This window comes from Anoplolepis gracilipes, chromosome 6 (assembly GCF_047496725.1).
Source record: "Anoplolepis gracilipes chromosome 6, ASM4749672v1, whole genome shotgun sequence".
Taxonomy (NCBI): Eukaryota; Metazoa; Arthropoda; class Insecta; order Hymenoptera; family Formicidae; genus Anoplolepis; species Anoplolepis gracilipes.
The window spans coordinates 15,044,797-15,057,187 of NC_132975.1; the positions used below are offsets into that span (position 1 = coordinate 15,044,797).

The window sequence follows — 12,391 nt, forward strand, 5'->3', positions numbered from 1 at the left end:
AAGTGATTTTGATTCATTGAACGCCACATATTATTATAAAAGAATATCGAGGTACTCGAATTATAAGCTATTAAAGAAATTTTCCACCAACCTGAAAATTGTTTCGTGAATTAAATTCAGCAAAAAAAAAAAAAAAAAAAAAAAAAAAAAAAGACAAGATGACGGATAATGTTTTTTATTAAAAATAAATATATATTTATATTTTAACAGAATTTTAATTTTCTAGAATTATGCATAATGATATTTAAAAAGATTACGTAAAATGTCAAATGCGATAAATGCTCGTATTTAAATACATCAAAAAGTTTGCTTTGTACATTACAAGAATCGCGATAATATGATTTGACTTAAAATCAATATGGAGGAATAAAACACGTTGAAATAAGAAAAACTTAATTTTGAATTGAACTTGAATTTCAAGGCGAAATTTCTGTAAGATATGTCTTTTTAAATGTTTAAGCCTTCTTTATGCTCCATAGAAGTCTTAAGGGGACATATTTAATTTAGATTGTGTGCAACAACAATGCTTACTGATTTGCGTAATCATCTCTGTCGGAGGTGCAAGCAAACGAGAATGGTTACGAGTATGGTAAACAAATTTTTATTAATTTCGCATATTCAGCAACGGATCGAATTAACAAATTACGATGATTTGTGAGATTGTGCACCAAGGAGACTGAATTAATTATCCTTTTGACGCATGGGAAAACACGTATATCGTGGTCCATTTGCGATTTCTTATCACTAAAACAACCGAAATATCTCAACGTAAGTATATATAATAAACGTAAGTATATATTATAATTATAATAAATTTCCTAATTTAATTTTCCTAAATTTTTAATTAATATTAATAACTTAGATGGCAGAAGAGTTCATGTTTTATAATTGAAAATGTATCAAATGCGACTTTCTTTTAACGAGAGAAACTACTTCTGTAAACGCTATTAACCATGTGCAAATTCTCGATTTAATAACATTAGAATTTACGCTGTGTTTTTAATTTCGAAAGGTTGCTTTAAGAAGAGAAACTAATAGGAATATAAGATAAAGTAAAACTTTGAAAGCAACATACAATTTCCTAGAGAGAAGTATAGTATATTAAATATATATGAGTCACGGTATAATTCGTATTTATATCACTGAAACGTATTACATAATATCGATATAACGTAATTAATTGAGCGTATAATATAATGAATATCTCGGACTTATTTCTCCTTTTTACGATATGTAATTGCTCCTCAACTTTGTCCTTGTGTCCTTGTGCGCGAAATTGTGTATCTCGCCCTGCAACTGTCATACATTTGACATTTGGATCCTTTATAGAGACAGCCTCAGAGAGTTTTAAAGGTTTCGAGGTCGGGATGGAAACAAACAAGGACAGATAGAGAGAATATAAGTACCAGTTGCTTCGCAACTAGTTGCTCCTCTTGAGGGGTATGAGGTCTACTGAGCTTACGTGGCGATGAATGACAGACGAAAACGATCTCATCCCCTGATCCGGGGGACGCTCCTGCACCGCAGGATCAGACAACAGACGCACTAGAGCACGCGTGGTGGTGAAGTTTGCGCGCGATCCGCGATCCGCTCGAACTCCGCTTCTCGTGGGGGCGCATCGCCACGCCTCCCTCCGCGTCTATATAAGCATCACGATCGTGGTGAAACCCTCATTCGCACCCCAGTACCCGGTGCCCATCAGCCAACGGTGAGATTCCTACCTGGAACGGAGAAGACGACCGGGAACGTCGGGAGCTTTGCTTTACGTATCTTCCCCTCTTTCACGGATTTTCGTGAGCGCCAATATCATAACCCGAGCCGCCGAAATCATAAAGCAATGAGGTCCTGGTTTTTGTGGTTATCCCTTCTGTTGGTCGTCCTGGCCGACAGAGGCTTCGCTAGTCCTTACTTCGACGACGGGGGTGAGTTACGATTCTCTGATTCTCCTTTAATAGCGCGTTAATCACGAATAAATTCTTCTGAAGACGTCGGAAGAATGTAGGGAAAAACGCCGTAAAAATGTAGAACATGTCTCTTTCAGATATCTTTATGATTGTTTTAAAGAGGTTTCCGTTATCTGGTTATATATATTCAGATTAATTTCTGCGTGAATTATGCGGATAAAAAATTATATATTCATATATTGAATAACGCGATGCAAGTACACTTGCTACATTTTCCTTTTGCGTATGCTACATACGTTATATAACAAGAATAGTACTTAAAAGGAGCTTATAGAGGGCGAGAAACTTAGTGCAACTAAAAAGTAGGGTGTGGTAATTTCGCGAACAAAAATAAATTAAAAATGTTAAATTAAGTTTCTTTCATGCAAACTTTTATTATCGAGAAAATTGATATTGAAAGATAGAATATTGATCATATATTTGTTTTTTTCTTTATAATTTGAATAATTTCTAACGATTTAACGTATCATATATTGTCGGATTTATCGTGACTAGTGAAATATATATAAAAAGACAACATGTTCTCTGTATTGAACAAATAAAGTCTATACGTGTCTTTCTAAATTATTTTAATTATTATAAATTATTTTACTAAATAAGACCTTATACTTTTACATTTATGTAATTAATAGTTATCGAGACATTGATATATGATTTTTAATTTATTTTTGTAGGGAATATGTATGTATATATATATAATGTTATCTTCTTTTCAATTATACATTTCCCGATCCATTCTGTATATAATTGTAATCTATGAATATCTTTCTGCAAGTAGTAGTTGACAAGTTTCCAATTAACAATTACTCGATTATATTTGCATTAAATGTAAAAAATGTAAAAAAGATTACCACAGTGCGTACTAAATGTAAAAAATGAATAAAAAAGATTACCTCCGTGTGTGTATAAAGTGAAAATGTAAAAAAATTGGCTGGTTTAATTTTTTGTTTAGCGACTTTGATGTAACTGATACAAGTTTTTGAATATTATTTTAATCTTTTATCTTTACATAAATGTTTTTATTTACTTTTAGATTTTTACTTTTACATTAAGCGTGGGCAATCAACGAATATATTTTTAAGAAAAATTCTCTGATAAATATTGTTGGCACTGTCTATATATTGCATAAAAAAATAATAAAAATGATACCTTATAACTATTGAAAATAAATACATTGAGACTAAACTAGTTTTTGCAGTGCGTTTTTATTTTTTTAAATGAAAATAATTCTTTTTGTGACAATTTACTATATATGTATGTATATATAACCCTTTTGAAGGAATATATTAAAAACAAATACAAAAAACTAAGTTAAATTTTTCTTTATATTTTTTGTGTATAAAACTTTTGCTCTAAACATATCTATTTTTCAATTATGTATTGTTTATAAAAAATTCCTACAAAATTTGTTCAGAAACATATTTTGCATATAAGTTATTCTTAAATTAAAATTTCTTGACACTAAAGAATAATATGAAGATGAAACTTTATTTGAGTAAAGTTTTCTAAGTAAAAGGCGTCATTTTATTGGAAAGTTTCATTCAGACAAATAATCCAAACTGTTAGTTTCGAGATTGCTGTAAAATCTCGTTCAATACATCTCGATAAAAGTGATATTGTTTGTCTCTTCTTCGAAATTAATTCATCCTTGAATTACATCGATGAAAAGGAGTTATTGATAAGTTCTCCAAGAATATACAAGCTTCTTAAAAGTTGCACCCGCATTGAAAACTTTTTGATTGGTATTCTAATTTATGTAACATTTTGAAATTAATCGACCAGAAACTTTGCAAATATTAAAACTTACAAACTTTAATATTTAGCATGTCTGCGTTACAGTATCCCGAGATTCGTTTAAACTTGTAACCCGTTACTCGTTACTTTTTTTTTTTTTTTTTTACAATCACGTTAAGAGTATAATTAGCTAAAAGTGTTGCGTTTATCGGGATATAATTTATAAATAATAGTTAATGTTATAAATTAAGTAACGCGCAAAAAGAAACATTATTACAACAATACGAAGATCGTTAAACTTCTTATTAAAAGTCACGTAAAAGTATCTGAAATCAAGAATGAAACATTTAATACGATTGTTTTATAGAGAAACTCTCGACACGAGAGCTGACGGATTGCTTCAATTCAACAGGATTGCACATAGTGCAAGTGACGCAAGTCTACGCATGATCGGACGAATAGAATTACGGAAACGCGTTAAAGCAAAGCCGCCACGTTTAGCTTTTATTTGAAAACATCGATGTGACAAAAAGTAACACGCAATCTGCAATATTTGCTTTTATACTTGTGATTATCATTTAATTGTAATTTACATAATACGGAAATTAGAAGCAAAGGGAGAGAATAAATTTAATTTCAAGATTGTTTCGCTTGAAAAATTTACTTTAAAAGATGAAATGCGAGAAAACAAAATGGAGAGAAGAGCCAATCAATAATCATTAAAGTCTAAAGTAGACCGACAAAGTAAGTGCATAAACTTATTAGTTCTTGTTCAAATAATTCTCGTAAATTTACACAGTTACATTCGAGCTCTTACTGCTTGCTTTGATTTATAATATTAAAGAATCTTTTTCATTTCGTCTAAAAATCAAAATGTGTGCTACGCAAATCTTTTAATTTTTTTTTTTTTTAACACTATTTAGTAGAAAAATTTTTCGATTATATTTTTTTTTCCTTTACTTTATCGTCCATCTTAATTTTTACATGTCGCGTAATTACACATAGCACACATCTGAAAAAAGATAAAGATAGATTTTTTTGTCTATTAGAACATTTAAATATATAATTTGATTATGTCGCGATAGATAAATATTTCGTTTATTTATTTATTGATCGACGATGAATTAAACGAGGCACTATTCTTATCGCTTTAGCTTCAATCAGTAAAACGAATCGTTTAGATTGTGGAAAATAATGAAGATTGTGTAAGAACTATCAGTGTTAATAAAACTGTGATCAGTTTCCGGCAGGACATCGGTCTCGGCGATTTAATTACAATCAGTTTGATTGCTTTTCGGGGCTTCCCGTCTAAAGACGCAACAATTGTTTATCGATTTTTCAATATCTCGTAACCGGAAACGGAAATTTTTCCGTTTCTTCATTTCTTATATTATTAGATACTTTACTTTCGGTTATTTTAATATTTCTTATTTCCTATTTTTACTCGTCAATTTGACGCTAACAATCAGATATTGTTCCAAGTGTCTCTTGGGTTTTATATATTTTATATATTGAAGTCAACAAGCCGTGGACTCTTGGAAATGATGTATAATAATTGGATTACTACGTGCCTCAGCGCAAATACAAGTTATGTGCTCCTCCTGCTCGACGATAAAGATACGATCTTTCTTTCCCAACGATAAAATGAAATTTATTCTACTGTCGTTTCGTCACATTTTATTATCTTGCAAACCCACAAAGTAATATATGACTGGAGTAACCGCCAAGAAATACGAGGACGTGTTCTTTAGTAGAAAAGCATGTTTTATAGAAAACGGTTGCAAGAATTTTGTGCAATTCATGACAAATTTATATAATTTTATCATAAATTTTATTATAACGAAATTTTATATATTAATTTTAATCCTGCAATGGCATGATTTAACATAAATGACGATGACGATATCTTTTTTACAACTCAAAATTTTATAAACTTACAAGGGACATGTCACAACTGTCCGGAACCGATTTGATTCTCCTTGAAATATGTTGTTAAACGTAAAAATCTAAGAGACACGTATTTTTTTATACGTGCGCTATCTCATGTTTAAAGGGTAAAGCACCTTTGAAAAAAACGATATTTTCTTTTGGAGTCGAATATCGTCAAAACTTATATAAGAGATAGAAAAAAATTGTTAAACAAAAGTTTAACGATTTGAAGAGATCATCTTTATTAAAATTAAAAAATTTTTTCCAAAAAAGCCCCACTATCCAAAAGTTTTTATTTTTAATTTTATTATTTTTTTCACCAAATTAAAGTACTTTTAAAGTCGTCAAATTTTTATTTAACAATTTTTTTCTATCTCTTATAGTTTCGACGATATTGGACCCCAAAGGAAAATACCATTTCTTTTCAAAGGGGTGTTTTTTTACCCCTTAAATATGAGATTACGCACGTATAAAAAAATACGTGTCCCTTAAATTTTTATGTTTAACAACATATAACAACATTTTAAAAAGAATCAAATCGGTTCCGGACAGTAGTGACATGTCTTTTGTTAAACATTTTTTAATTCTTACAATTTTTTTCACAAAAAGTTATTTTAATAAAAAATATAAAAGTTGATATTAGTTTTCAAAGCCAGTCGTTATTGCGAAAATAATATTTACTTTAGTATTCACTGAAAGTTCTTTCTAAAAACTGCTAAAAAGATAATCTTGTTGTCGAGTACGAATTTTTTGATTTTTTTTTGCCATAATACGAGGTAAAAATATTGAAACATTGGCGGCATCCCATTGGGAGCATTCGCGTAAAAGAGATGAAAATGGAACAGCAATGAAAAAGAGAAAAAGAAAAAAGTAGTCTTTAGATTAATATCTTAATCCCGTAGCTCGCTGACGGGAATGTCGACGTGAGAAAAAAAATTCTTTAAAAAAGACAGAAGAGAGAGCGAGAGCGAGAGAGAGAATGGAAGAAAAACGACAACGGATCGTCGCAAAATTCGATAAAGTTACTCTCATCACGATTATTTTACTACAATTAATAAGCTCACAGTCGATCGCTTATCATTTTTTACCCAATTTCCGTTCTTTCTTCTCTTTTGCCACGCGACGACCGTGCGACCCGATAATACGATCATAATAATCATTTCGCTGCATTTATATTGTGTCACAAGGCACGAGTAAAAGTTCAGAAAACATCCAAAGGCGAAAAATATCTTATTGTTAAATATTTCTAATATGAAATATAGCTGCAGGAGAAAGAGGGAAATTTAATAAAAGAAGAGCTAATATTATACAAGGCAAACTAAAATTCATATAAAATAAGAATAAATATGTATAAAGATATATAATATGTATATGCAAAATTATTTTTAGCAAAAATAATTTTTATATATTTTGTAATTTAGATTTTATATATGTTTTATATATATATATATATTAACATACTCTCCTTTTTCATTTTTTTTTTATTTTACTATTCATTACTTATGTAAATTTTCAATTTTCTCTTAAAGAATAAAAGACGAGTTTGCAATGAATAAGTATAATATAATGTTATAATTTTTATCGGTGAAAAGAGGGAAATAAAGTTTTTCAAAAGGATTATATTTCGTTTTATTTGCTTCTCTTTCACTTTTTCATAGAAAGGATCTTTTCGTAAAAATTCCACATATAACGAGATTTGCTGCAATAATCTTAATAGATTATATTATACACATAATGTTCTTTTAGGCGAGACTGTACAAATAAAATCGCACAGTAATAAAAACGGAATAATAAAGATGTCAAATATGATTCCCTTGATTATCGTGCATTTTATGCAATTAGTTCAATATTTTATATAACGAGAATATTTTCAGTCTTTGTTGTTTTTATCAGAAAGTACAAAGAATACGTATGAGGGAGGGATAAAAATTTATTTTTCGTGTATTTTTCGTGATTAAATAACTCTCGATATTTTGGAGAAATATAGTTATTATATTAAAGAAAGATGTCTTTTAAAATAAATTTGTACAATAAAAATATTCTTTGTTGAATCTGTGACATATACTGCATAATTTCGCTTAATACTTCCCATTCGTTTCGATTCATAAAGCACGTCTGCAGATTTCATTTTTAATTTTGTCACGTTTCTAGATACTGACTATTTTGTCCGATAAGACAAATTTATCTTCATCAAAAGACGAAGGCAAAGTATTTACTCAATCGCGCATCGAGTTAAAAGAAACAAAGTTGCGAGATCGCGATGTCTTCGTTGATATTGTTTTTATAGAATGCATAAAGGAAGAATATATGTTTTTCTATTTTTATTCTTTGTGGCAAAGATATGTCCTTTAAACTTTCGGATTGAGATTCGTAATTTCTTATTGATATATTCTTTGAATCTACGCTCGCGTGCTTGAGTTTTATTTGCCATCCACAAGAAATTTACGATATATGATACTCGCATCCTTTGGCAATCCATGAGAATTCATGCTGTCACGCCCACGTAAAAAAATAATTACTCCTTTTTTTCTAATTAATTGACAAAACAGATCAGAATAAAATTTATATGTAGATCGTATTATAAAATGGATCGTTTTACTTTTACAGAAGACGTAGGAGATTTCCAAGGTGGCGACTCCTCGGATTATACAGACAATGCTTTGGAGAATCTGATGCGAGGGGTACAAAAGTGAGTGGATTATCTTACTTGTCAATCCCGGTTTTATTTTCCTCTTCACGACCTTCATCATGATTTCTTTCATAGCCCTTTCCCGCTTTCCATAGTTTTTTCCTTCAGCTGACTGTTGCGGAAATTGCATGCTTTTCACGGACGCTGATATACATGTGTAAAAAGATTAAATTTCTTTTCTCGTAAAATCTTGCAAAATAATTTATCATTTAAAGATAGAGAAAAAGAGTTCCTCATTATATGTATACATATATAAAAAAAATACAACGGGTGCATGAATCTTACAATGTTCTAAATTTTAACGTCAAGAGTTCTAAAGAATGACAAAAAAGAAAAAAAGAAAATGGGTGCATGAATTTTACAATACTTTTAACGTCGAGAGTTATAAATAAGGAATGCGCAAAACATATATATATATATATATATATATAGAAATTGGAGAAAAAATTTTTTTATTCGCGCGATCGCCAGAGAAATTTTTCCAGCGTCCACGTGTACATGTCGCGTTATTCACACGTGTATATACGTGTATGTGTGTATGTATGCGTGAATGCGTGGGACGTGCCGCGACTGACATTGCGATTTCCCCGGCCTCCTTTTTTTCTCGATGTCTCGATGTCTCGAAAAGGCATTCTCTCGATTCCCCTAATCTCGAGTAGACGTACCTCGTTGATATACTTGTTTAGGCGGGCTTGCATAAGACGCGGTGGCAACTGCGATCACCGGCCGAAGGACTGCTGCTACAGTTCCAGCTGCCGCTGTAATCTCTGGGGCTCCAATTGCCAGTGTCAACGGATGGGTCTCTTCCAGAAGTGGGGCTAAGCTATCTCCTTCCCTCTCCCTCTCCCCTCCCCTACCGATTCCTTTTTTTCTCCCGCCATTCTGAATCTTCCTACGCGTGTCTCGCGTTTCCTGTTTCATTTTCTCTCTCTCTCTCTCTCTCTCTTTTTTTTTCCTTTCTTTTTTTTGCGCGGGAGATTATCCCGACAATGATATCCTCTTTCTCCTCGAGCACACTCGGACGTTCCTCCCGTACTATTTAACCCCCACCCGATATACATGTATCTGTCCTGTGGGAATAATTCTCTCTAACGTCTTCAACATTGCTTATATCAATTTACATTCTCGACTAGAATGAAGGCCTCGATGATACGCTTGAAACAGTTTTTCGTTCATGTTTTTTAGATACTTTTTAGTCGCGATAATATATACGATTAATTTGGAATACATTACTCTCGAGAACTCTTTGCATGTTTTTCTGCGATATCTCTAGTGCCAGCTCCCTGAATCTACCTCTCTCGCGATATTCGATATCTGAAAACTGATTGCGCCAATCATTTAATTATGCTTAACGATTTTCTCCTTCTAGATCGTAACTCTAATTACAGTGTCGATAATGCGAAAAATATAATTAATTCGCCAATGGCCAACTGTGGTGCAATCGATCTTTATCGAAGATCGCGATTCTCGTGAGAATTATTATATGACGATATTATTAATGACGGTTTACTCTTAAGGGTGTTATATTTCCTTTTTTATCGTGATCACTGTTTATTTTATCAACGATTCTCTTCCGTAAATTCCTGCTTTGCTTGGATTTTTCATCGTTTCATCAACAAAAGTCATCGTCGAATCGGAGCAGAAAATGACGAATTCCTATTGCACTCAAAGAACCAAACATTCCTTCAGCTGTAATCAGTTCTGATCAAATTTTTCGAATAAGACGCACAAAGAATACATTCATGTGAATATTTTATCTATGCTTTCAAACTCTATCGTTTACTACTAGTAAAATAAATTTTGAAATAATTAATCTCACGAATGTCGCTATCCAAAATTTTTGGATAAATTCCGAAATTACGTAAAATATATATAAATGTAATAAAATTGTAAATTGCATTTATATACTTCGTGGCAAAAATTTTTTTCCTTCAAACATTTTTGATTGAAAAAAAGAGCTTTTGTCATTTCAAATCCTCCCCTACTACTCGGATTAACTTATTGTTAAAAAAATATATAAATTTCAATTTAACGATATATAAATAAAGCGTTGAAAAAAAAATATATTCGAGTTAACGTATCTATATTAATGTATTTATAAAATTGTCAACGTAACCAGGTTCTCTCGATTCTTGCTGCTCCTTTTCGACGATCTTTTCGGACCTTCAAGAGTTTATCTACAGAAAATCTATATACGCTCGACTCTCCCGTTACGAATAATAAATTCTACGGAAAATTTCAACATTAGAGAATTGTAACTCTTCATGGCGAATCGAACAAGATTCTCTCATATCTACGGAACTTCGCAATCTTTCTGGACGGAGGGAAAAATTGGGAAAAAAAAAACATTTAGCAAAGAGGTATCGCGATATATAAAATTATGGGAATTACTGCCCTCTGATTGGAGATATCTCTCCGGCCACTTTCGCCAATCAGACCGTTGGTGTTCCTTAATCGCCACTCCATCGAGAATGGTTGCGAATAATCGATAGAAAAATTAAGATTCGATTGTAACGGGAGAGATATTTCTTCCGGTCAAGTTACGAAAATGACGATCAAGAGGACGTGAAATTATTATTGTATAGTCTCATCTCAACAGAGAGATAATTATATGTATATGTGTCTAAAATGACGGCGATTTATTTAAAAGCATACCTTGACGGTATATATACATATATATATATATATACATGTAGATACAGACGACATGCAATCTACATTTTCTCTGTACCGCCTCTTGAACTTTAAACACATTACTACTACTGTACTACTACTACTACTACTACTACTGTATGCATACGAATTATAAAGTATAATTACTACAATAATAAATGTTATGCATTGTACCCGAAGGTGGATGTACACGTATACTGAGATATATATATATGTATATACATATATATATATTTCATGAAAATATAATATATATTATGTATGTACAATGAGTACTCTCTTTTTGTTTTGTGCGAGTAATTTACCATTTACTTTCATTTCGAAGCTTTCTCGGAATGAGTATAATTCATTTCAACCTGGTAAGTAGACAAATTAATACCTTTCCCGATTTAATTACAAGAGTAAAGCAATCAACGCGATAAAAGTATTTAAGCTTGGCCATGAAGCAAGTAAATGTGTAAAAGAAAAAGAACATAATATAAAAAGAATATAAATGTAAGATTCTCCTTTTTTTGCATCTGCTGAACTAATTGAGACTCTTCGAAATAACGATGACCTCTTCCTCGCCAGGTCACTAAAGTGACGTCATGCTAGACCTACAGGGTCAAGTAACTGGATCGTGACGTATGATTTAACTCGTAACGTGATTTTCTTGAGATGAAGCATTACCCAGCAAATTATATGCATGTAATCTTCCTAGTTCCTGTCGTAATTTAAATCTAATTGGAGAATATAATTCGCAGGAAATCAATTTTGCGATTAGTTATAAATCTAATACCAATCAATGATTCTTATCATCTTATTTCTCGCATAATTCATTATACTTATGTGTCGCTGATTTTTAAAAATACACATAGTTTAGTTCTCCGAGCGTTTTAAAAAGGTTTATTAGATTTTTTAGCGCATCTCTAATTGTCAATATTGGCGAAACTCCAGATTGAAACTGATTCTGTATAAAATGTAACGACAACGTTTTTATTTTGCTTTCTGAAGTTGATTGCGTTAGTGGGAATTTAATAACTTATAGAGACACGAAGAGTTATTGATGCAGCCATACTGAAACAAATTACGTTATTTTCCGCTTTGCCTCTAGCATCTAGAGTCTCATAGAGAATAATACGCGCGATGCCTAGGGCTACATGTCGTGGGCGTACAATAGACATCTCCTATTCTGTTCAGTTTTGACAAAAATGAAAATTAATGGTTAGTATAATAGCTCTTTGATTTTTAACACCAAGCTTATTTTAGAAAAATCATTTTCGATGCAGTCGTGACGATATTCGATCTTACTTAGTGTAATGGAATTCGATTTTTATTTACATATTATCGTATCTTTCTATACGTAAATGATTTTCATTAGTGGACACAAATAAAAATTTTGATCGAAATAAAATCAAATTAT

At 31.5% G+C, this 12,391-nt stretch overlaps 2 protein-coding genes across 3 annotated transcripts in view; one reads left to right on the top strand and one right to left on the bottom strand.

Annotated features, from left to right (window-relative positions):
• LOC140667263 (uncharacterized) overlaps positions 1-12,391 on the bottom strand; it is a 63,744-nt gene that overhangs the window by 5,776 nt on the left and 45,577 nt on the right. The window lies entirely within an intron of this gene.
• On the top strand, positions 1,657-11,162 carry LOC140666816 (U8-agatoxin-Ao1a). Of its 2 annotated transcripts, none has more exons than XM_072894367.1 (3): positions 1,657-1,922; positions 8,235-8,316; positions 8,976-11,162. In XM_072894367.1, the coding sequence occupies exons 1-3, from the start codon at positions 1,838-1,840 to the stop codon at positions 9,136-9,138; spliced, it is 330 nt and encodes a 109-aa protein (XP_072750468.1). In that variant the 5' UTR covers positions 1,657-1,837; the 3' UTR covers positions 9,139-11,162. The 2 variants fall into 2 exon arrangements, with proteins under 2 accessions (XP_072750468.1, XP_072750469.1); XM_072894368.1 differs by having other exon boundaries at positions 1,658-1,922; positions 9,003-11,162.